The sequence below is a fragment of the Rutilus rutilus genome (genome assembly GCF_951802725.1).
Source record: "Rutilus rutilus genome assembly, chromosome: 6".
Classification (NCBI taxonomy): domain Eukaryota; kingdom Metazoa; phylum Chordata; class Actinopteri; order Cypriniformes; family Leuciscidae; genus Rutilus; species Rutilus rutilus.
Genome location: NC_140214.1, coordinates 35,577,025 through 35,599,336, shown reverse-complemented (window position 1 = coordinate 35,599,336; position 22,312 = coordinate 35,577,025). Strand labels below are relative to the sequence as shown.

The window sequence follows — 22,312 nt, the reverse complement described above, 5'->3', positions numbered from 1 at the left end:
GGTTAGTGCTTGATTGTGTTCGACAGTACATTGCATTTTCAGTGTTACAAGATCAGAGCTGTGTTCAGAAATGAGTTTGTAGTCATTCATAGACAGATTTAGCACAGTAATAAAGCATGAAGCTGCTGTTATGACTAGCTGGTAGACTTAACTCTCTCAGCCTATATAAATGTGGGGGAGAGGCGTCAAATAATTGAAATGTCAGCTTGAACTGGAGGACTCAATATAGTCTGATACAATAACAAAACTGGTAAATTTGTATTTTCATACACTTGTAATATAATAAAAGTTCTACATATACCTCTATATCTCTTCTTTTCATTGAAACTATTGTTTGATAGGAAACTAGTTGAGGTTCTGTTGACATGAAATAAAAATATTAAATGGCAAGCTGTATAAGTGGTATTTTATTTATTTATTTTTATTGTCATTGGTTTAATGGGTCGAAAGGTTAAAATATTAATAGAAGGTTAAAATTTACAATTGCAATTTCAAATCTTTTTTCAATTTAATGACTTTCTGGACTCAATTTATTGCTCCAGCCATGTAGACAGCAATATTACGGGTTGTTAGTCAATATGATAATCTAACAAAATCCCAGTCTGATGTTATCGCTTTCTGATCACTTCTTGCTAGGAGGCTAATTTTGTGTAAATGGAAAGACTCTTCACCTCCAACATACAGACACTGGATTAAATATGTCATGTAAAGCTAGTGGGTGAACCACTGAACTCAAATGACAACCGGAGCATGATATGTTCTTATCCCAAATATCCCAGTCACTTAAAATCCTGGGAATATCTGCCACCAAACTCACCATAGCAGAAACCCACATAAATCAACACATCAACTACAAAGCCAGTCTTGGTTCGCAAAAGATCAAGCTTACAGAAACCTTCGGAAATTAAAAGTTTTTATTAAAGTGACTGTCAAATATTTCAACACGAGCCATTCAGAACAAGAGTCAGAAGGCAAGCAACATTCATAAACACAAACCACTGAAGAAAGACAGACAAGGCAAACAAATCCAAAAGAGTGCTCTATCTTCGAGTGACACAGGCAAGATACAGATGACTGTAGGTGTTTCTCAATGTCAAGGATACTTCCTTGGCAGGACTGGTCCTTCCAAGTCACTTCCTTCAGAGGCTAGGCGAGGCTCCTCTTTAGCATTCGGAAAACACGTAAATGGAACAGGCTAGCAAGTGCACGTCAGTGCGTCATTACGTCAGTGAAAATGAAAAACAGAGCGTTGCTATGGACGCAGTTCTGTTCACTCAGGCAATAAAATCGTTTTTAAATCAATAAACTCCTTTTTAATCATATTGATTATTTGACTGGTAAGTGTGTTTAAACAGTGCGGGTCAATTTGACCCATAACATAATGGATGTAATTATTTTTTAAAACAAATGTTTGGTAACGTAAATATATTTACATTTGAAAGCATATTGATCCGTTAACGCTCCGACTCCGTTAACGTCCAACATTTTTAATTTTTTGAACAAGATAGCAAAGCTGCGCGCATAGGATTGTGGGTGATTTGAGAGCGCGAAGGCTACACATATGCATCCTTTCCTGTATATGGGATATTTTTCGAATGAAGGACTCAGTCCTTGGTGGAAATTCCGAGGATCCTCGACATTGGAACAGTCCTTCGACGGATGTCGATGACGTAGCATCCTCGAAATTCTGGCTTCCGAGGATCCTTCCTTGACATTGAGAAACGCCTTGTGAATATGACAATAGTAAATCGGATAGTCGGAAACAGCGAGCTTCCGGTTCAGTTTCAGGCTTGAGGTGAGGGCTCCATCTGGTGGTGTAAAGGGGAATTTAAAGGCACATTTATTAAATGGTTCCACTTTACAGTGCTGCAAAAAACCAGTACAGGATCATTAAATATAAAACGACAACATTTAATGCTTCCATCAAGGCAGGAATCTACAGTATTACAATCAAGTTAAAATGAAGATACCAATGTTAAAAAAAAAAACACCTTAATTTGAAGTAAAATTGTGCTCATTGCATGCTCCTTTCTGGCTAGAAACACTACATCTTAGTTGCTGGTTTATTAGTCCATTAAGTGACAAATGTACATGATTAATGTACCCTACTAGAGCACAAACTGACACATTTCAAGCATGCATGTTTTTGCAATAAAAACAAATGATACTTCAATCATTTTCAGTACTGAAGAGCTATAATTTACTAAATTACATTTTAAAGATTTATTAAAGATAAATAAACTGGGCAGAACTTAACAATAAGGTCACACTAGTTAACGTTATGCATTAACTAACGTTAACAACGAGCAATACATTTGCTACAGTATTTATTTATCTTTGTTAACGTTATTTAATGCAAATTCAACTGTTCACGTCAGCTCAGGTCCATTAAGTAGTATTATTAGTAATTAGTAGAATTTAGTAATGTATTAGTAAATGTTGAACAATTTTTTATTTTTTATTTAACATAATTCCATTATTAGTTCACGTTAACTAACGTAGTAAACCAATGTTAAGAATAGAACCTTATTGTAAAGTTTTACCACTCACTGATATCAGTATAGCTAATAACTGCTACCACGTGCAAATAATAGTAATAATTTTTTATATTTCTATACAACTTTAAGGAGAACTTGGCTCACTTTCTCAACTTTGGGCAAGCCTTTTTTAAATGCTTCCCTAGACTACCATATCGGCTGAAAGTCTTCCCACATGAAGGGCAGAGGTACGGCTTCTCTCCAGTGTGCACTCGCTCGTGCACTTTCAGGCCTGATGACTGAGTGAAACTCTTTTCACAGTGTGAGCACTTGTAAGGTTTTTCTCCAGTATGGATTCGTTCATGCACTTTCAGTTCTGCAGCTCTAGCAAAGGTTTTCCCACAGTCCAAGCACACGTAGGGTTTCTCACCAATGTGTGTTTTCTGATGATCTTTAAAGCCATGCAGCCACAGAAAACTCTTCCCACAAAAAGAACACACGTAACGTCTTTCATCTTCATGAATCCTCATGTGTGTCTTTAAGTGAACGGCCAAAAAAAACTTCTTATCACAGCGTTCACAGCTAAATGGTCTTTCTCCAGTGTGAGACAGCAAGTGAGTTTTGAGATTGCAGGCCTCTGAGAATCTCCTGCCACACTCAGAGCACTGGTGTAATTTCTCTCCAGAATGAACCTTCATGTGAACTTTTAAGGTGCTCTGTTGTGTGAAACTCTTCCCACACAACATGCATGCGAAAGGCCTTTCTCCCGAGTGAGTTTTCGCGTGTTCCCTAAGAACTTCTTTTTGTTTGTAACTCTTTCCGCACTGAGGGCAGGTAAAAGGCCTCTCTCTAGAGTGAATCCGTATGTGCCTCTTAAGCTCTCCTGAGCTTGGGAAACTCTTTCCACATTGTCGGCAGGTAAAAGGCCTCTCACCTGTGTGAATTCGTATGTGCCTCTTAAGTCCTCCTGAATTAGTGAAACTCTTGCTACACTGAGGGCAGGTGAAAGGCCTCTCACCTGTGTGAATCCTAAAGTGATCCTTAAGGCTTCCTTTGCATGTGAAACTCTTCGCACACTGAGGGCAGGTGTACGGTCTCTCACCTGTGTGGATTACCATGTGAACCTCAAGGTGTCCTTTACGTGTGAAACTCTTTCCACACTGAGAGCAGGCGAAAGAGCTTTTAGCTTCAGTTCTTTTTTTTTCAGTCTCTGAGCAACTTGAAGACTTTTCCCTAATTTTTAATTTACGAGGCTTCTTCTTCACCCCATTCAGTTCTTGACTTTCATCTTTCTCTTCCATTGGGTCTAAAATGAACATAGTGAACAAAAGAAAAAAAAAAACTATTTAAGTACTAACAAATAAAACAATACGGACAAAAAACTAAACAAAATAATCCCAAATAGATTGACATTTGATGTGTTCCATCAGATCAGGATGAATGATTTAGAAATATTAGGGCTGTCAAAATGAACGCGTAAACGTTGGATTCAAGCGCGATAAGACACAGAAGAGCACGTCGGTGAATCTCCTGTCCGTGTGACACACACAAGACTCGTGCGCACAGAAACCCGCTTCAGACAGCGCTTGAACGGACAAAAACACACAAAATTATTGTTTATTATTATTGTTTGCTGCGAGTATCCTCACAAGCTCAGTCTTAAATTAGTTCAATGAAGTCTTAAATCAACGTAAAGAGTTGTGAGAAAATGGGGTTTTAACGTGACATCAGCCTAATAACTCCTGCTGTCTGTAATAAAAGGATAATCAAAGAACAAAAGAAAAATAGAAAATCACTCACACTACTCTTGACTGAATAAATTTTGTAGCTTTAATTATAATTTATCTATATTTAATGTAATCATTTATGCAGTGAAGACTGTGAAGTGTTTGACAACTTTATTCAATTTCTGCTTATTTCCTAAATGTTAGACCTACCTGAAAATCTTAAAGCACCGTTTACAAGGTTACATGGGTCAAAAACAACGAAAACAATATCTTTTTGTGCATTTTGACAAAAAATATGAACCAGTCTGACTGGGCCAGTAGAAAAAAATATGAATATATTTTTGATATATTGAAGCGCACAGGTAAATGTGGCATTTATTATAATGGGTTTATGTGAAGATTGTTTTAAGTACACACAAATTAAAAGCTGTTATATTTTTTAAAGCCTAATAAATGTTAAAATGATACTGTCATGCTGAATGTCTAATATACTGGCCTTCTTTCATAAAAAGATACCATTAAACAAACATTTAAAATATAGGCTACTGTCTAATGTTGTTTCTACATTAATTTGGAGATTAAATGTGAAATTATTACAATATAAAAGTATATTAAAAACTTTAATGTTAGGTGCGATTAATCACAACTAATTACAGAATAATTTGCGATTAACCTTTTTTTTTATGGATTGACAACGCTAATAAATACACTATAATGGAGGTTTGCTGTATTTTTATGCCATTTTGCCTCTATGAGGCTTTGTTACTTTAATGTTAATAATTTATTAATCAAGAATGATCACCCACCTCTTTGTTCCTCCGTATCTTCATCTTTCATTCTGCATGCTTCTGTCTCACTCATGTCTTCACTCTCCTCTTTAACTCGCTTACAGTATGTCAGGAAGAGCTGTCAAAACTCAAGACTTTCGCGTCTTCGTCACGTTTAAAATGATAATATCACTGGTGATAGAAAATAAACCACGAAATATAACAATCTGTTCCACGTGATCAGGAATGAAAAATCAATGCAAGTTTCGATATTTATAAGAACTCAACAAATAAAGCATTACAATATTAAAATCGAGAATAAAATCTATTAGTAAAATAATTACCGAGAATAACAATGTTTCTTGGATACTTTTCTAAAACATAAATCATTTAATGTCATTTGTCCACCTTACATGCATATTATTCCGCTCAAAAACACAAACCTCTTCTCGACCGATTTTCTGCAGACCTGGCGCAGCCCTGATGACGTCACTGGCAAGCGACCGAGGTTCTTCTAAATACCTTTTAACGGCGGTTTGCGAACTTAAACAGTGCATTGCCGCCACCGTCTGTTAGCCAAGACTAGAAATAGAAGAAGGTAGTAAAAGACTAAACGAGATTAAACGAAAGAAATCAGGTCATATCAGTCAAAAATGGAAAAATTCAAAAAATCTACAAGCATTTTTTTAAGTTTCCAGAAATTGTTAAAATTCTCCAGAAAATGTCACACTTGATAAGAAAAACATACAAAACCATACAAGTCTGTTAGAACCTATGATCAAATATTACCAAAACCCTCTATACTGCTACTTAGTCACTAGTCAGAGACACAATCTTAACACAGTGGCAGTGTTAATGCAGTTCTCACTCCTAGTTTCAGTCTTGTTGGGGCTACAGGTCTCTATGCTTGCAGCTGAGTGGTGTTGAATTGTAGGAAACACTGAGTGTATTACAGTACAAACAGCTTCAGACGGAGCTAGAAGATGCTGATCAGAAGTACACTCCTGCAGACTGAACTGCTTGACCACTAGCTGTTGCTGTTGCTAAATGCTACAGCAATTAAAACAGGTCTCTCTCTCTCTTTTTAAAAAATAAAATAAAATTGTATTGAAATAAAGAAGACACTATAAACTTCAAGGTGAAAGTATTTATTATGCATTTGTTTTTGTACAAAAATGAAAGTGAGCCTCCTATCTCTTACGTCTGTTGAGTTATTGTGTCCAAACTTGGCCTTCACCTGTAGAATAGATTAAATTAGGCTTGTGCTTTAACTTCAGTGTCAGTGAAGGAGATTCTTCAGTGAGGGAGGGCAGTGTAGTCTTTGTAACCAAAAAAATGATCAATCGTCCTTTAACTGCACAGGGAACGAGATTACATATAATTCTTTTAAAATGCATAATCTCTTCCTACAGGTAATTCTGCATCATGTATCGATGGCCATTTTGCTTCCAAAGTTGAGATGCATGACAATTATATAGTGGATAAAAGTAACGAGTTGCATTTTATTGTATAACCATTGGAGTATTAGACAAATTATTACATCACTATCCAAATTGATACAAAATTTTATTTTACTATTAGCATTAATAGTAAGATGGAACTCATACATTCACACTTCTGATGATATGTTACAGACATACCGACAAACATCTAATGAGATTATTTACAAGGACTTACAAAATTATGTAAGAATGTAAATTCTATAGAAAATTTTGCTGTGAAAAAATAAATGTGTGAGATGATGTCAAGCTGTAGACTATTTCTGATGGGAAGTAATGACTGCCGTGTATCATAACAATGCTTTACAGTCATGCATATTCACTTCATACCCATTGGATTCTCATGAAAAGCACAAGTGCGCTGAAAACCTCTGAAGCTTAATGACGTTTATATTAATTAAATCTCTTCTATGCTTTCACTATTTCTAAAGTGCCTCACAGTTATAGCCTGAATACTATTCTAGACAATGATTGGAACTTTCTATTGTAAACACAATTGTGTTATAAGATGAATCACTGTATGTATTCCTCATTTGTAAATCCCTTTGGTCTGCTAAATGAATAAAAGGAAGAGTAAATCAGTGAATTGGTAAAAGTACTCTAGTGTACTTCCACAATCCAAGCACACGTAGGTTTCTCACCAATATGTGTTTTCTGATGGCCACAAAAAATATTCCCACATAAAAGGGAGAATGCATTTGACTGGCTGTGAGTCATTCAAAGGTCTGAATGTACACATACACACTTTCACATCACTTTTTTCCACCTTAACTACAGTACCAGTCAAAAGTTTGGAAACGTTACTATTTTTAATGTTTTTGAAAGAAGTCTCTTATGCTCATCAAGCCTGCAGAAAAAACAAAACAAAAAAAACAGTAATATTATGAAATATTATTACAATTTAAAATAATGGTTCTCTTTTTTAATATATTTTAAAATGTAATTTATTTTTGTGATGCAAAGCTGAATTTTCATCAGCAAGTACTCCAGTCTTTGGTGTCTTATGATCCTTCAGAAATCATTCTAATATGATGATTTATGATCAATGTTGGAAACAGTTGTGCTGCTTAATATTTTTTTTATAACCTGAGATACTTTTTTTCAGGATTATTTGATGAATAAAAAGTTAAAAAGAACTGTATTTATTTAGAATAGAAATCTTTTGTAACAATATACACTACCGTTCAAAAGTTTGGGAACAATAACTTTTTTTTTTTAAAGAAATTAGTACTTTAATTCAACAAGGATGCGTTAAATTGATAAAAGGTGATGGTAAGGATTTATATTGTTAGAAATGTTTTTATTTTGAATAAATGCTGTTTTTATGAATAAATGCTGTTAACGTTTTACTCAATGAATCCTGAAAAAAGTATTCCAAAAAAATATATTAAACAGCACAACTGTTTCCATCATTGATAATAACTGAGTATCAAATCATCACATTAGAATGATTACTGAAGGATCATAAGACACCAAAGACTGGAGTACTTGCTGATGAAAATTCAGCTTTGCATCACAAAAATAAATTACATTTTAAAATATATTAAAAAAGAGAACCATTATTTTAAATTGTAATAATATTTCATAATATTACTGTTTTTTTTTTTTTTTTTAACTGCAGGCTTGATGAGCATAAGAGACTTCTTTCAAAAACATTAAAAATAGTAATGTTTCCAAACTTTTGACTGGTACTGTATATGCATTTGTCATCTTTCCATGATTTATGCAAATAAAAACAACGTAGGAAAACTGAAGTTACCTCGTTTCCTTAGACCCTTTTCATCCATACAATAATAGTAGTCGATGGCTAAGCTTACAATAGGACACTGATTACAATAGCACTCAATAAAATAAAATAAAAGTATTTTCAGTTCTTCTCTGAAGAACTATGATGACCAAAATTACACTTTAAAGATATGATAGAGGATATAAGAATGAATAACAGGCTTATATTAGCATTGTTTGACCAATGATGTGGAAAAAAAGTAGTCATTTAGAATATTACTATTCTCTTAAAGCATCCCCACAAATTGTGTAGCATTTCACAGAAATACACTTTGTCCTCTATTAATATTCCTGTCTAAATTTCCAAAAATGCTTTTTGGAGGATATTCTGTCCAAGTATTTGACTTAAAGTTAGAGCTGCATGATTGATGGTTAAAAGATCAACAAGCACCCACGCAATCTCATTCCTAAATGACAACGATTCGCCTGTGTCTATTAAACCTTGGACAAAATCACACTGGAACATTCAGATTGGTGTTGGCGCTGCCGCTGATCCAGAGAGAGCAGATGTCATGTGTAAAAACAGCTTCACAAAGAGTCTTTTCAACCACACAATATTTGTGTTGCAAATTTTCAAATTATCACAGAAGTACTGGGATAAAAGTTTATAATTCAGATACAAACACTTCCGTCTACGGAAGCGATCAAAATAGCGCAAATCAACTTTTGGAAGTAACTAGGCACTTTAAATAACAATGTGTATCATTGAATCTTTTACTCAAACCATTTTTTATAATTCATTTAAATTAATTAACCATTTAAAAAAGACTGCAGCAATTAACATTTTGTCAGAACCTCTAGTAAATGACATGTTATTTTGTTATTGTGTTGTATATTTAGAATCGTGATCTCTATTTGAAACAAAAAAATCGTGATTCTCAATTGATCAAGAATAGTGCAGCTCTACTTCAAGGTGAACTTTGCTCAGCTTCTCAACTTTGGGCAAGCATTTTTTAAATGCTTCCCTAGATTTCCATATCGGCTGAAAGTCTTCCCACATGAAGGGCAGAGGTACGGCTTCTCTCCAGTGTGCACTCGCTCATGAATTTTCAGGGCTCCTGACTGAGTGAAACTCTTTTCACAGTGTGAGCACTTGTAAGGTTTTTCTCCAGTATGGATTCGTTCATGCACTTTCAGTTCACCAGCTCTAGTAAAATTGCTTCCACAGTCCAAGCACACGTAGGGTTTCTCACCAATATGCGTTTTCTGATGGTCTTTAAACCCGTTAAGCCACAGAAAACTCTTCCCACAAAAAGAACACACGTAACGTGTTTCATCTTCATGAATCCTCATGTGTGTCTTTAAGTGAACGGCCAAAAAAAACTTCTTATCACAGCGCTCACAGCTAAATGGTCTTTCTCCAGTGTGAGACAGCAAGTGAGTTTTAAGATTGCCAGCTTCTGCAAATCTCCTGCCACACTCAGAGCACTGGTGTAATTTCTCTCCAGAATGAACCTTCATGTGCCTTTTCAAGCTTCTTTGATGTGTGAAACTCTTTCCACACAACATGCATGCAAAAAGCTTCTCTCCAGAATGAATTTTGGTGTGTTCCTTAAGACCTTCCTTTTGTGTGAAACTCTTTCCGCACTGAGGGCAGGTAAAAGGCCTCTCACCGGAGTGAATTCGCAAGTGCCTCTTAAGGTCTCCTGAGCTTGTAAAACACTTTTCGCACTGAGAGCATGTGAACGGCTTCTCTCCAGTGTGAATCCTTATGTGCCTCTTAAGGTCTTCTTGACGTGCAAAACTCCATCCACACTGAGGGCAGGTGAAAGGCTTCTCTCCAGAGTGGATTTTGAAGTGATCCTTAAGGCTTCCTTTGCATGTGAAAGTCTTCGCACACTGAGGGCAGGTGTACGGCCTCTCACCTGTGTGAATTATCATGTGAATCTTCAGGTGTCCTTTGCGTGTGAAACTCTTTCCACACTGAGAGCAAGTAAAAGAGTTTTTGGCTTCTGTTTTCTGCGCTGTTTCTTGTGAAAGATTATTATCATTCTGTGACCAACTACAAGACTGTTCTTCATTTATGAAATGATGAGGTTCCTCGTACAGATCTTTCTCCTCCACTTCATTCAGTTCCTGATGTTCCTCTTTGACTTCTATCAGGCCTAAAACATGTTTAATTGTCCAAATCAATTCAAGAATGACACATTAAAATGCAATCTAACAATTTCCCAGCTAACAGGGGAACATTCTCAGAACTTTAGCAAACCTTATGGTTTTCTCAAAGTTATGAACAAACGTTCTTCTAGTAACATTAATAGAACATTCGTCAAAACGCTAGCACAAAAAAAACATATATATATATATTTTTTTTTATACATCGTTAATGGAACTTAAAAAAAAAAAAAATCCTAATTGGTTCAGAGGGATCAATCAAATATAACATTCCAATAATGTTTGCAAAATTATGAATGCAATATTCCCTTAAAGGGATACTTCACCCAAAAATGAAAATTCTGTCATTCATTTCTCACCCTCATGTTGTTCCAAACCCATAAGACTTTCATTCATCTTCGGAACACCACTGAAGATCTTTTTGATGAAATCTGAGAGCTTTCTGCCCCTCCATTGACAGCTACTGAACTACCATTTTGACGCTTCAAAAAGTTCATAAAGATATCGTGAAACTAATCCATATGAATTGAGCAGTTTAGTCCAAATATTCTGAAGAGACTTGATAGCTTTATATGATGAACATATTGAATTTAGGCTTTTATTCAAATATGAAGATTGATCAGCAAACATAAACAGAAGCTCAACCGAGCCTGCTTGACGTGCGAGAGTGAACCTCACTGGCTCTTGCTGAAGCTCAAACGTGCTGCGTAACACGATAATTAACCTGATTGGATCTTATAGAAGCTCAAACGTGCTGCGTAACACGAGATTGAACCTCATTGGTTCTTGCAGAAAATCAAACGTGCTGCGTAACACACGAGAATGAACCTCATTGGTTCTTGCGGAAGCTCAAACATGCTGTGTAACATGACAATTAACCTGATTGGATCTTACAGAAGCTCAAACGTGCTGCGTAACACACAATAATGAACCTCATTGGTTCTTGCTGAAGCTCAAACGTGCTGCGTAACACGAGAATTAAACTCATTAGCTCTTGCGTAAGCTCAAACATGCTACGAAACAAGAATGAACTTTATTGGTTCTTGCTGAAGCTCAAACGTGCTGTGTAACACAAGAATGAACCTCATTGGTTCTTGTGGATGATCAAACGTGCTGCGTAACACAAGATTAAACCTTATTGGTTCTTGCTAAAGCTCAAACGTGCTGCGTAACATAATAATTAACCTTATTGTTTCTTGCTGAAGCTCAAACGTGCTGCGTAACACACGGGAATGAACCTCATTGGTTCTTGAGGAAGCTCAAACGTGCTGCGTAACATGATAATTAACCTGATTGGATCTTATAGAAGATCAAACGTGCTGCGTAACACGATAATTAACCTTATTGGTTCTTGCTGAAGCTCAAACGTGCTGCGTAACACGAGATTAAACCTTATTGGTTCTTGCTGAAGCTCAAACGTGCTGCGTAACACGAGATTAAACCTTATTGGTTCTTGCTGAAGCTCAAACGTGCTGCGTAACACGAGATTAAACCTCATTGGTTCTTGCTGAAGCTCAAACGTGCTGCGTAACACGAGATTAAACCTTACTGGTTCTTGCAGAAGATCAAACGTGCTGCGTAACACGATAATTAACCTTATTGGTTCTTGCTGAAGCTCAAACGTGCTGCGTAACACGAGATTAAACCTTATTGGTTCTTGCTGAAGCTCAAACGTGCTGCGTAACACGAGATTAAACCTTATTGGTTCTTGCTGAAGCTCAAACGTGCTGCGTAACACGAGATTAAACCTCATTGGTTCTTGCTGAAGCTCAAACGTGCTGTGTAACACGAGATTAAACCTTATTGGTTCTTGCAGAAGATCAAACGTGCTGCGTAACACGATAATTAACCTTACTGGTTCTTGCTGAAGCTCAAACGTGCTGCGTAACACGAGATTAAACCTTATTGGTTCTTGCTGAAGCTCAAACGTGCTGCATAACACGAGATTAAACCTCATTGGTTCTTGCTGAAGATCAAACGTGCTGCGTAACACGAGATTAAACCTTATTGGTTCTTGCAGAAGATCAAACGTGCTGCGTAACACGATATTTAACCTTACTGGTTCTTGCTGAAGCTCAAACGTGCTGCGTAACACGAGATTAAACCTTATTGGTTCTTGCTGAAGCTCAAACGTGCTGCGTAACACGAGATTAAACCTTATTGGTTCTTGCTGAAGCTCAAACGTGCTGCGTAACACGATAATTAACCTTATTGGTTCTTGCAGAAGATCAAACGTGCTGCGTAACACGATAATTAACCTTATTGGTTCTTGCTGAAGCTCAAACGTGCTGCGTAACACAAGATTAAACCTTATTGGTTCTTGCTGAAGCTCAAACGTGCTGCGTAACACGAGATTAAACCTTATTGGTTCTTGCTGAAGCTCAAACGTGCTGCGTAACACGAGATTAAACCTCATTGGTTCTTGCTGAAGCTCAAACGTGCTGCGTAACACGAGATTAAACCTTATTGGTTCTTGCAGAAGATCAAACGTGCTGCGTAACACGATAATTAACCTTACTGGTTCTTGCTGAAGCTCAAACGTGCTGCGTAACACGAGATTAAACCTTATTGGTTCTTGCTGAAGCTCAAACGTGCTGCGTAACACGAGATTAAACCTCATTGGTTCTTGCTGAAGCTCAAACGTGCTGCGTAACACGAGATTAAACCTTATTGGTTCTTGCAGAAGATCAAACGTGCTGCGTAACACGATATTTAACCTTACTGGTTCTTGCTGAAGCTCAAACGTGCTGCGTAACACGAGATTAAACCTTATTGGTTCTTGCTGAAGCTCAAACGTGCTGCGTAACACGATAATTAACCTTATTGGTTCTTGCAGAAGATCAAACGTGCTGCGTAACACGATAATTAACCTTACTGGTTCTTGCTGAAGCTCAAACGTGCTGCGTAACACGAGATTAAACCTTATTGGTTCTTGCTGAAGCTCAAACGTGCTGCGTAACACGAGATTAAACCTTATTGGTTCTTGCTGAAGCTCAAACGTGCTGCGTAACACGAGATTAAACCTTATTGGTTCTTGCTGAAGCTCAAACGTGCTGCGTAACACGAGATTAAACCTTATTGGTTCTTGCTGAAGCTCAAACGTGCTGCGTAACACGATAATTAACCTTATTGGTTCTTGCAGAAGATCAAACGTGCTGTGTAACACGAGATTAAACCTTATTGGTTCTTGCTGAAGCTCAAACGTGCTGCGTAACACGATAATTAACCTTATTGTTTCTTGCTGAAGCTCAAACGTGCTGCGTAACACGATAATTAACCTTATTGGTTCTTGCTGAAGCTCAAACGTGCTGCGTAACACGATAATTAACCTTATTGGTTCTTGCTGAAGCTCAAACGTGCTGTGTAACACAAGAATGAACGTCATTGGTTCTCAAAGAAGCTCAAATGTGCTGCGTAACACGGGAATGAACCTCATTGGTTCTTGCTGAAGCTCAAACGTGCTGCGTAACATGAGAATTAACCTGATTGGATCTTATACCCCTTTTCCACCAAGGCAGAGCTGGTGCTGGTTCGGAGCCAGAGCCTAGTTTCAAATCGGTTCTTTGTTTTTCCACCGCCAAAGCACCAGCTCCGAACCAGTAAAACTGGTTCTTAAGTAGCACCAAATCATTGCAGGGTCTAGAACGGAGCCAAGAAAGAACCGCTTGCGTCAGAGGCTGGGGGCGGTGTTACCGTGGCCAACAAGACTGAAGAGAAACTTGTGACCGCCATTTTCAAATAGCAGCTAATCGAGCTAACAGCAGCTAAACACGATGGACGCGATCTAAAATATAAATCTAAGGCTAAAGTCGGCATCTTATTGTTAAAAATAAATGTTATGTACATGCCGTTACTCTCGCTTGTAATCTCCGTCTGTACAAATAATGGCGAGCCGCGCGAACACGTTGGATCCGCCGTGTTTGGATGCCGATGTAGGTCCGCAAAGCCATGAACATCAATAGCAAAGCAACGTGCGCCGTTGTTGATGATGTGTTTGTGTTTGGCGCCGCCGCGCTAACGTTGCTGAGAAAGATGAGACGTAGCTGTGACGTAAGACCTGGCTCTGCGTTGGCTCTTTTAGCCTGTGGAAAAGCAAACCGGTTCTTTGGAGGCTCGTCAGTCGAACCAACTCTGAACCGGCACTAGCTCTAGCTCCGAACCAGCACCTGGTTCTTGTTGGTGGAAAAGGGGTATTATAGAAGCTCAAACGTGCTGCGTAACACACAATAATGAACCTCATTGGTTCTTGCTGAAGCTCAAACGTGCTGCGTAACATGAGAATTAACCTGATTGGATCTTATAGAAGCTCAAACGTGCTGCGTAACACAATAATGAACCTCATTGGTTCTTGCTGAAGCTCAAATGTGCTGCGTAACACGAGAATTAAACTCATTAGCTCTTGCTAAGAATTAAACTCATAAAGCTCAAACATGCTGCGAAACAAGAATGAACCTCATTGGTTCTTGCTGAAGCTCAAACGTGCTGCGAAACAAGAATGAACCTCATTGGTTCTTGCTGAAGCTCAAATGTGCTGCGTAACACGAGAATTAAACTCATTAGCTCTTGCGTAAGCTCAAACATGCTGCGAAACAAGAATGAACCTCATTGGTTCTTGCTGAAGCTCAAACATGCTGCGAAACAAGAATGAACCTCATTGGTTCTTGCTGAAGCTCAAACGTGCTGCGTAACACAAGAATGAACCTCATTGGTTCTTGCTGAAGCTCAAACATGCTGCGAAACAAGAATGAACCTCATTGGTTCTTGCTGAAGCTCAAACGTGAAGGTGACATGAAGGTGAATAATTAATGACTGATTTTTCATTTTTGGATTGACTATACGTTTAACATTTATATAACCAAGAAAAAAACGTTTTTAAAGCAAAAATGTTTTGAACGTTCACAGAAACATTCAGAAATAAAGTTTAAAAAAATAAAAAACATTAGCAAAACGTTCTTTGAACATGTTTTTGTTAGCTGGGTTAATGCCATCTGATCTGTTATGATCATTTATGTGCATTTTGTAACATTTTCACTAAAACACCGTTTCATTTCACAGCTCCTGAGAACTGTTCAAGAATGTATTCATTGTCAGCAGTCATTAATGAAGAATCAAGAATTGACACCAACCTCTTTGTTCCTCATTATCTTCATTGTCCATTCTGCACGCTTCTGCATGACTCATGTCTTCTCTCTCCTCTTTAATAAACTCCATCTTTACAATAATGTCACTCAGATCTCAGCTTGGGTTTTACTGCTTGTTTGGAAAGGAGACTTTGTCACGTTTGAGACTATTGGAACATTTGAATGGAAAGATCAAAGCTAAATAAATATGCAAAATAAATCGCTGTTCCATAATAACACTCATAAATGTTGCGCCATTTGAAAGAGACCACCAGCACTTTACAAAAAGCATTACAATAACACATGGCGATAATCTCCGTTCACAGTACATTACGCTAAATGCAGTAATACTGCCATGTTGTTTCAGAACATTTGTAAATAACATGAACTACTTTCGAAGGTTTCGTAACTATTTACACCTTAAACCATAACCACAATACAAATTTCACAGCAGTCTGAGTGCGCCGCAGCTCGTGTGACGTCATTTCAACTACGCAGCAAAATAAAGGTCTTTAGGAAATAATACAAAAATGTAAGTCAGAGGGTAATTTTGGTGACATTTATTTAAAAGCTACATTTTTTATCCAGTGGTATATTGATATATCAGCGTTATAAGAGCATACAATGTCAATTTAGTCTATACCGGTTTTTTTTTTTTTTTTTTTTTTTTTACACGTCCTCACTCCATCCCTGTAGATGGCAGAAAAGCACCGAGATCAGTTTGCAAACCTCTAAAAAATATAAAGAATTAGAAATACGTTTTCGCACATTAGAGGAGGAAGGATTTGCAAAGCATCTCCGATCTGGATAGGCGACAAAGGGTCGATCCGCTTAAAGATGTGACAGTGCTGGCTTATCATAAGCTCGGGAGTGAAAAACGTAAACAAACGCGGCACGTGCTTTTAGCGCGTAGTATATGTGTGTGTGAGAGTTGGCATTCAATCAGGCCAATAAATGGCACGAATATTTTAATCTCCGTAAACGTGGCAAAGTCTCGTTACCAAACGAACACCTGAAAAATTCAGGTGTAACAGCTCATATTTGATAAAGTTTGCATCATTGCTCGTTATTTTCCTGTTTATTACTGTGAAGCAGCTTTGAAACAATCTGTATAGAAATAAATGCTGATATCTGCCTGGCATTCTCGTAAAGATGGAGTGTATTAAAGATGAGAGTGAAGACATGAGTGATGCAGAAGCATGCAGAGTGAAAGATGAAGATACTGAAGAACAAATAGGTTGGTGAGTTTTCACTAATGAAACGGTGTTAAGTTCAAATAGAGTTGTTGAGTAGTTGGTCAACTTAAAAAAACAAACAAACATTCATTATCTTAAATTATAGATAAATGCAGATGCACATACACATTCTGTCAAATAAAAACCTACAATTGTAACATCAAATTGTTGCACAGAAGTGATTTTTTTACTTCAAATTGAGTTTTGTTCTGAAAATCCTTTCAGATACTTACAACATCTGATGTCGTGTATGTGATTTAATCCCTGTAGCTCATTTATAACTGGTTAAACTGTTTCACCTTACCATTTGATATACAACACTCCCTGGTCACCTACTAAAATAACATTGTTAAAGGGATAGTTCACCCAAAAGTTTTATGAATTTTGTCATAATTTGCTCACCCGCCTCATGTCGTTTCAAACCCATAATTCTTTCGTTCATCTTCGGAACACAAGTGAAGATTTTTGATGAAATCTGAGAGCTTCTGTCCCTCCATTGACAGCTACGCAACTACCACTATGACGCTTCAAAAGTTCATAAAGAGATCGTAAAACTAATCCATATGAATTGAGCGGTTTAGTCCAAATTTTCTGAAGAGACACAATCACTTTATATGATGAACAGATTGAATTTAGCCTTTTATTCACATACACCAACTCACACATCAGTTGTGGTAAACAGAAGCTCAAGCATGTTCACTTGTGCAAGAACCAATGAGGTTCATTCTTGTGTTACGCAGGTTTGGTTGAGCTTCTGTTTATGTTTGCTGATCAGTCATATGGATTGACTCTATTCATATGGATTCGTTTTACGATCTCTTTATGAACTTTTTGAAGCGTCATAGTGGTAGTTGCGTAGCTGTCAATGGAGGGACAGAACGCTCTCAGATTTCATCAAAAATATCTTCATTTGTGTTCCGAAGATGAACGAAAGTCTTACAGGTTTGGAACGACATGAGGGTGAGTAATTAATGACAGAATTTTCAGTTTTTGGGTAAATTATCCCTTTATAATATAAGGACAGATACTGCAATGATCATTAATTAGCATGCCATTAAGCTTGGATCATTGTTGTTTTTGATTTCACCTTTTGTGAATTGATTTTTGACCGTATACTGTTTTCGTTTTTAGACCTGGTGCAAGTGAAAGAAGAAGGTCAAGTGAATGACACAGAGGAGACATATCTGTATCAAGAAGCTCATAGTTTCAGACGTGGAGAAAAATCTTCAGAATCGAAACAGAACCTCTCACAAGAAAGGAAGTCGAGAACAGAAGCCAACAGTTGTTTCACCTGCCCTGAGTGTGGGAAGAGTTTCACACATAAAGGACACTTCAATGAACACGTCAAAATTCACTCCGGAGTGAAGCCTTTCACCTGCCCTCATTGTGAGAAGAGTTTCACATGTAAAGGACACCTTAAAAGGCACATACGGATCCACACCGGAGAGAGGCCGTACACGTGCAGTCAGTGCGGAAAGAGTTTCAAATGTGCAACGAACCTCAAAGATCATCAGCGCTCGCACTCTGGAGAAAGGGCGTTTAAGTGTGATCAGTGCGGTAAGAATTTTATTTTGGCATCAAACCTAAAGGCCCACATCAAAATTCATACAAACGAGAAGCCTTACGTGTGCGCTGTGTGCGGAAAGGGCTTTTTGCGCTTGGGCTGTTTTAATGATCATCAGAAAATACACACTGGCGAGAGAGCTCACATGTGTTTTGAGTGCGGGGACACGTTTACTAGATCCAGTGCGTTGAAACAGCACCAAAAAATCCACACTGGAGAAAAACCTTACAAGTGCTCATATTGCGGAAAGGGTTTCACTCATTCCGGAGCCCTGAAAAGACACGAGCGAGTGCACACTGGAGAGAGGCCGTATCACTGCGCTGCGTGTGGGAGGACTTTCACCCAGTCCAGCGATCTGCAGAATCATATAAGAAAGCCTTGTCCGATGTTGTCACACAGTGAGCAAAGTTCATCTTCAGTTGCAGTTTAAACAGTGAGAAGTTGCAGGTTTGCTGAATGAGCTGTCCTTCTGTGCTTTACAAAACAAGCTTTTCCCTTAGAAAAGTAGGGTGTGTTGTCGCAGTCAAATGCCACAAGTTTGAAGGAACTATTTTCTTCTGTGATGGGAGTAGAAATACTACTAATTGGATTGTTAATGCACCACTATTCTTTCCTTTCATTTGTCGTAGTTACTCAATCAGTTCGGCTGAAAATATTTCAAGAAATAAAGTTAATTTGGTCATTTTGGTTTTTTAACTGTGGGCAAGGGGTCATGTTTGAATAGGGTAGCCTGTCTCGTACTGTATCCTCTAATCTCGGACAGACACTAACGTGTAGTGTGGTGGTGACTACATGCCATTTCCAGAAATAAAAAAGGTACATTAATCTTCTTCTGTGTGTGACTTATTTAATGAGAACAGAAGCGGTTTATGTCAGTTTTAATCAACATGAATGTAAATGTTGTATCTCAGTTCTGAATTAAATAAAACATTATTTTAGGAAGTGCTCCAGGGCCTGTTTTCCATTCATATAAGATCAGCTTAAATTATTTAACTGTCAAAGATTTGACACAATTCTTGTGTCAATTGTTCGTTATTCCTCACAGACTTGTAGTCGTAGCCCCAGGTCCATCGCCTCAACCTGTTTAATGTGAACAGAATTAGGGTATGTTTACATGATGACGATGTACTAAAAACGGAAAGGTTTTTCCACGTACAGACGACAACATTGTCAAAATGATCCCCGTTCAACACGGATCTGTGAAAACAACTAAAAACGCTGTATTACTCATGCCAGGGCAGTAGCTGATTTCGTTTTGTAAAGAAACACCATGTGCCTGTAGACTGAACACGTAATACACATGCGCAGGGTGTCACCGGTTTCACAAATTCACATGTTTATCACATTTTTCTCTGAACGTTGAGACGATAACGGTATCGGTTTCAAAATCTTGCACAAAACAAAACGTTGTTGTGTAAATGAATGGCTAAAACATGTAAAAAAAAAATCAGTTTTTAGTTGCAAACGGTGTCGTGTAAATGCCCCCTTAGATGGAGATACTGTAAACAGTCGCTGCTTCAGTCTATAAAGAGCAGCCGGTTAGAAATAATAGGCAAAAATATATTGTATTAGATCAATAAAGGCCACACAAGTGCTTTATTATTTTTGTGTAAAAAAAAAAAGTCTGTTAACATTAAACAGTGTAACACAAATGACACTTATATTTAAAAAAAGAAAAAAGTTCAATATGGTTGGGAAATAATGTGCACACTTGAATTGTCCACTAAACTATCATTTCCTCTGGTCAAATTGAACAATAATTCATTACAGTAAATGAGTTTAAATAATTGTGGGAAAAACCTCAGTTGGTTATTCAATACCAATCATTGTAATTTTGGTTTGCTATATATTTTTTTTCTTTTAAAAAATCAATTGATGAAAAATCAAATAGGGCATTTCAATGAATACGAAAACTTTTATCTCTTTGGTATCAGATGAAGATATGCTCTCTGATTACAATTTTGTGTTTACCTAATTGTTAAAATCACTGTTAATAAAAGTATTTACCTATATGCTAAAGTAATTTTTCAACAGAAATGTAACATCATTTATGCAACAAATTAATTCAGAGGATAAGCTACAATCACTTTAACTAACAATTTGGATGTTTCCTTTTAAGGGATGTATGTTTTGTGTTGTGTTCAGCAGAATTCTCTACATCTTTAAGACAGAGATGCACAGACACAGAGGAAAGGAAGTTCAAAAGAAAGTTTTATTTAGAAAATATATGCAGAATCATAAGTGAAACTAGTTTTTGATGCCAAGGGCCCTCAAATATGACAATCAGATTGCAATACCTTCCTAAAACATAAAAGACCCAGAACATTATGAGCAGTCACAGGTGAAGTGAATAGTGTTGATCATCTCCTAACAAGGCCACACATTAAGGTCTGCATATTAGATGGTAAGCAAACAATCAGTTTTCATAATCAATGCGTTTGATCCAGGAGAAATGGGCAGATATAAAGATCTGGGTGACTTTGACAATGGCCAAATTGTTATGGCAAGGCAACTGGGTCAGAGTATCTCTGTAACGGCAAGGCTTGTTAGGTCAGCAGTGGTGAGAATTTACCAACACAGGAGGGACAAACCACAAACTGGCGACAGGGTGTTGGACGCCCAAGGCTTGATGCACAAGCACTCAAAAAAATAAGCTGTTGAACGAACTTGATTAAATGAAGGAAAACTTTTCCACGAAAATGAATACAAATTTTCCAACAAAATCGAATTTGTTTGAAATGATTTGTTGTAATCTTGTTGTATGAACTTAAATTCATTTAGTCATTCCTGCTAGATAAAGTTTTGTCAGGTTGACTACATTTAATATTTGCCCTGCCTAAAATCACCAACATTATAATTTTAGTTAATTTGACTCTACAGTTATTTCCAATGATAGAAGCTACTAGTGTTCAATTTAATTAAAACCACCTTTTACAGAGTAATATTGAATATTTCTTATGCAGGTCTGCAAATGAGGTTTAATGCATGTATAGAGTATACTGAGTGCCCACTGCCCTAAACTAAACACAGTCGCCACTCTTCTACCACAAAATTCAAAAACATTACAGAGAGTCCTCTAAGTTTCTAACATAACTGAATATTAAAAACTAACATGAGGGCATCGAAGACTATCTGGTCCAAGCCAACAGAAGGTCAGCTGTGGCACAAGTCACACAAAAGTGTAATGTTGGTTATGGGAGGAATGTGTCACAGCACATTGCACCAATCTGAGTGCCTATCATCACCCCTGTCCACCGTCGAGAGTGCCTTCAATGAGCGTCGGACCTTGGAGCAATGGAAGACGGTAGCCTGGTCCGATGAGCCTCGTTGTCTTTTACATCACATGGACGGCCGTATACATGTGTGCGCCATGTACCTGGGGAAGTGATGGCACTTTGTTACAACAAAAATGTATCATCACTGAACTTACTTAAGCTGGACTATGACACTATTTTCTTCTAGAGCTGCTGTACAGTTGAAACAAACTTTGTTGCATTATTTTCCTGTTATCTCTGTAAAGCTGCTTTAAAACAGTCTGCATTGTAAAAAGCAAAAGCGCTATATAAATAAAGGTGACTTGACTTGACAGGATACACTGTGGGACGACGGCAAACCGGTGGAGGGAGTGTGATGCTCTGGGCAATGTTCTGCTGGGAAACCCTGAGTCCGGCCATTCATGTGGACGTAAGTTTGACATGTGCCACCTCCCTAAACATTGTTGTAGACCAGTAAACCCCTGGTAGAAGTGGATAGCACCCTGCCACACTGCACATATTGATCAGGAATGGTTTGAGGAACGTAATGAAGTGTTGTCCTGACCTCCAAATCCCCCAGATCTCAATCCAATTGAGCATCTCTGGGATGTGCTGGACCAGCAGGTTCAATCCACGGCGGCTCCACCTCGTATCCTACAGGACTTGAAGGATCTGCTGCTGATGTCTTGGTGCCAGAAACCACAGGACGCCTTCAGGGCTCGTTTTTAAAAAAAAAGACCACAGAATGTGAAGTCATATCACATCTATT

At 37.6% G+C, this 22,312-nt stretch overlaps 3 protein-coding genes across 6 annotated transcripts; 1 reads left to right on the top strand and 2 right to left on the bottom strand.

Annotated features, from left to right (window-relative positions):
• Positions 1-902: 902 nt before the first annotated feature.
• On the bottom strand, positions 903-5,469 carry znf1008 (zinc finger protein 1008). 4 transcript variants are annotated; one of them, XM_084411007.1, is made up of 4 exons: positions 5,415-5,469; positions 5,011-5,163; positions 2,643-3,783; positions 903-1,808 (listed from the first exon to the last, which is right to left on the bottom strand). In XM_084411007.1, the coding sequence occupies exons 2-4, from the start codon at positions 5,063-5,065 to the stop codon at positions 1,472-1,474; spliced, it is 1,533 nt and encodes a 510-aa protein (XP_084267133.1). In that variant the 5' UTR covers positions 5,066-5,163; positions 5,415-5,469; the 3' UTR covers positions 903-1,471. The 4 variants fall into 4 exon arrangements, with proteins under 4 accessions (XP_084267133.1, XP_084267134.1, XP_084267135.1 ...); XM_084411008.1 differs by having other exon boundaries at positions 5,385-5,441; XM_084411009.1 differs by having other exon boundaries at positions 5,316-5,434.
• A 2,614-nt stretch (positions 5,470-8,083) lies between these two features.
• Positions 8,084-15,967, bottom strand: LOC311291962 (uncharacterized protein). The gene is made up of 2 exons (XM_084411346.1): positions 15,497-15,967; positions 8,084-10,360 (listed from the first exon to the last, which is right to left on the bottom strand). Exons 1-2 carry the CDS (start codon positions 15,579-15,581, stop codon positions 9,180-9,182), a joined length of 1,266 nt encoding a protein of 421 aa, XP_084267472.1. The 5' UTR covers positions 15,582-15,967; the 3' UTR covers positions 8,084-9,179.
• Positions 15,968-16,241: 274 nt separating this feature from the next.
• On the top strand, positions 16,242-19,114 carry LOC311292662 (uncharacterized protein). Its single transcript, XM_084412444.1, has 2 exons — positions 16,242-16,727; positions 17,857-19,114. The coding sequence occupies exons 1-2, from the start codon at positions 16,643-16,645 to the stop codon at positions 18,717-18,719; spliced, it is 948 nt and encodes a 315-aa protein (XP_084268570.1). The 5' UTR covers positions 16,242-16,642; the 3' UTR covers positions 18,720-19,114.
• The last annotated feature ends 3,198 nt before the right edge of the window (positions 19,115-22,312 follow it).